Source organism: Priapulus caudatus, unplaced genomic scaffold (assembly GCF_000485595.1).
Source record: "Priapulus caudatus unplaced genomic scaffold, Priapulus_caudatus-5.0.1 Scaffold75, whole genome shotgun sequence".
Taxonomy (NCBI): Eukaryota; Metazoa; Priapulida; class Priapulimorpha; order Priapulimorphida; family Priapulidae; genus Priapulus; species Priapulus caudatus.
In genome coordinates this window covers 599,684-603,161 of record NW_014577136.1, presented here as the reverse complement: position 1 = coordinate 603,161, position 3,478 = coordinate 599,684, and the positions used below count along the sequence as shown (strand labels likewise).

The following is a 3,478-nucleotide window of genomic DNA, read 5'->3' as shown; positions in this document are numbered from 1 at the left end:
CGCGTGCATGCATGTGCGCATGTGACGCGCGTATGTACATGAGTGCGTGCGTGTGTGCGCGTGTACGTGGTAATCTGCATTTAAGCGTCTGCGTCTGTATATATTTAAACGCGCATGCGCATGTGCGTGTGTGCGTGCGTACGTCCGTTTGGGCGAGCATGAGTTCGTATTTTAGACATCGACAAACATTTATAAATATGCTTGATGTGTGGTTATAGCGTTTAGTAATTATTAATGCACGGTTTACGGCGTCTAGATAGCTTTTCCCAAAAGTTGTTCCTTCATGACGGAGTCGTAGGCTGCCACCAGTTTCCGCATATGGTGGCATAAAACAGGGACAGCTCGCCAGGGAGCATGTGGGGGCATTATCCGCAGTTTCGTATCGACAATAATTTTGTTACAATAAACGTATACTTTACGTGAACGTGAATTAACGCAGGGGGAATTTTCTTGAAATCTTCAAAGAGAATGCATCGCTCACCGTCCAAGGTGCCTCTAAATTGCAGCTAGGGAGCGCGTATGAGTAAGTAATACGCCAAGAAATTATGCCTTAAGAAAGCACTAATGAAAGTGTTGCATCAACGATACATTTTTGTTACTTTAGGATGAAAAATTCGCAGGGAATTCATGAACACCAACAATTAATAGGCAGCTTGATGGATATGATTGAGGGCAACACTGAACCTGACCGGACAACAAGACAGTGCCGTGGTCACACATTTTCAATATGGCTATCTGGCTTTCTGGCTATGACGACAAAAAAACATTTATTTTCAGATGTGTGTTATGCACGTATAACTTTATTCAAACTAACATGGACAAAGCTGCGTGAACGTCTAAAGCACAATTATTTAACAATCGCTGAGTGAGAGCCACATCACTTATAACCATGCAGTAGCTGTTCAATTTAAAAACAACTTAAATAAATCGAGATGTTCGCAATTTTTATCTTATAAGAATATACAAGTAATTATAATACAGACTATTCATTCGCATCAGCATGAAGAATGTAATATATACGTTCTGTTCGCCCACACTCGACTCGGCCACCTTCACCGTTTGAGCGCGCGCTCCTTTTTATCTCACACAAAAAATGCAATAGTTGTCCCATCAAATACATTGCTGCTTAAAAGACAACCCATCTAATCTTAAATTCCGTATATACAACAAATCTCTTGATCCTTCTGTCGTAAGCACCTACAATCGACACATGACCGTAACCACCATCGCATATCGTTTATTTAGCCACACAATACATTATTACGCGCTGCCATTAGAATAGAATAATAATTTAGTAAGTTTTTCACGTGCATCTCACCGACTCGTTTTCATAAATGGCCGGATATAACGTGAATTTATTTGCAAACAAATGCCATTTCATTCACTTAATATGACTACTTACATAGGTTCGCCGAACCCTGGTGTCGGTCGCACAGTGTGGAAGGAATCGAGTGGAACAAACCGTCTTCGCGCTGTGGGAACATGTGGGCATACGTACACGCATGCTCACCGTACGTACCTACGACTAAGAAGGTGGTTAACGGAGGACGCTGTGTAGGGTGCATACACGGAGCAGGCCGCTACTCTCTTTCGACCGCCTCCCTCATGACCTCTAGCGCCATGTACTTGATAGCTTCAAACGTCTCGACCCCCACGGGCACAATGCGCGAAGGTGGCAGGATGAAGTCGTGATAGCCCTTCCCGGGAAGTTCGACTCCGTACGAGTACTTGATACCGGCGACATCGTACCACCAGTCGATGCTGTCCCCGCTGGCTCGATCTATACGGACGGTGACAGATCGGTCGTCAATGTACATCGGAAGAAGGCAAGAAAAAACTTATTTAAAATTGTGCAATAATTGGGAATTTAATAATGGCGTGTTCGCCAACAGCCGATGATGTATTACTATTTCGTATATTATTTTAATATCGTCGCGCTGCCTACGGGCAGCGCTAACGTCAATGAACGCGTTTTATCCCGTTACAATAGATACACGCGCAGCACGTGCGCGTGTAATTAAACAGCAGGAAACATAATAAACCTTCGTATGAGCATTGTCTTAACATAGCGGGCTCGGTGAAAATTTCATGTTAAACTCAATAACGCTGGCTAGATAGTACGGTGCTTACAGATGCTGTTGGCGACGGAGCCGACGATGTAAATCGTATTATTCACTTTCCACAGCTCATCGGTCGCATCCACGGCCAGCATGTACTAGAAATACAGCGACAGACAGCTGTGAAATCGAGATTGTAAATGGTTTCTAGCGATAGGACAGTATAACATTAATTAATTGAAATCAAAATAAAAGAATCTATTCTAGAAAATAGGAACCCCTGAAATCGCAAAAATTTGCTTTGCCCGAAATCTCTCGTCTGCTAAAATCCATCAACAAATTCTGCGTTCTGACTACTTATTTAAAGCTTAGATTTTACAACATGCATTTACTTTTCTTTGTAATATAGTGGGAATAGTGTTGACCCACGTACGGGTGTACGTGGTGTAGACCCACGTACGGGTGTACGTGGTGTAGACCCACGTACGTACGGGTGTACGTGGTGTAGACCCACGTACGTACGGGTGTACGTGGTGTAGACCCACGTACGTACAAGTGTACGTGGTGTAGACCCCCGTACGTACGGGTGTACGTGGTGGAGACCCACGCACGTACGGGTGTACGTGGTGTAGGCCCACGTACGGGTGTACGTAGTGGAGACCCACGCACGTACGGGTGTACGTGGTGTAGACCCACGTATATACGGAGTGTATTGTGTTAGACAGCGTACAGTACGGTGTAGCGTGTTAGATACATCACAACGTAACGGGGTAGTGTTCTAGACCACCCACGTACGGGTGTATCGTTGTGTAAGACGCCACGCAACTGTACGGGTTAGTATACGTGGTGTAAGACCCAGCACGTAGGCGGGTGTACGTTGTGTAGACCTCACGTACTGGGTTGGACGTGGTGAGAACCTCACGTACGTACGCGGTGTACGTGGTGTAGACAACGGGTACGGCGTACGTGTGTAACCACGTAACGTGTACGTGGTGTAGGACCCCTATTTTTCTTGTAACGTACGGGTGTACGTGTGTAGACCACGTACGTAGCGGCTGCACGTGGTGATAAACCCATGCGTACGTTACGGTGTAAGCGTGGTGTAGATACACCCACGTAAGCGGTGTACGTGTTGTAGACGACAACAGAAACAGCGAGCGGTGTACGTGGTGTAAGACGGCCACGTACGTACGGGTGTACTTTGTGTGGACGGCGCACGTAACGTACGGTAGACGGTGATAGACCACGTACGGGTGTACTGGTGTAAGACCTCACATAACGTCAGGTTACGGTGTGGACCCAGCTCGTACGGGTGTCACGTGTGTAGACCACGTACGGGTGTACGTTGGTGTAGACCAAGTACTACAGGTCGTAAGTGGTGGACGCGCAAGTACGTACGGTGTACGTGTGTAGACGCACAG

At 46.2% G+C, this 3,478-nt stretch overlaps 1 protein-coding gene across 1 annotated transcript in view; it reads right to left on the bottom strand.

The window, feature by feature from the left end:
- Positions 1 to 780: 780 nt before the first annotated feature.
- Positions 781 to 3,478, bottom strand: part of LOC106821506 (carboxypeptidase B-like) — a 42,985-nt gene continuing 40,287 nt past the window's right edge. Inside the window, exons 10-11 of the mRNA XM_014826353.1 lie at positions 2,131 to 2,215; positions 781 to 1,780 (exon numbers count right to left, since the gene is read on the bottom strand). Of these exons, the coding sequence (XP_014681839.1) occupies positions 1,581 to 1,780; positions 2,131 to 2,215 (285 nt within the window). The 3' untranslated portion in view covers positions 781 to 1,580. The remainder of the gene's footprint in view (positions 1,781 to 2,130; positions 2,216 to 3,478) is intronic.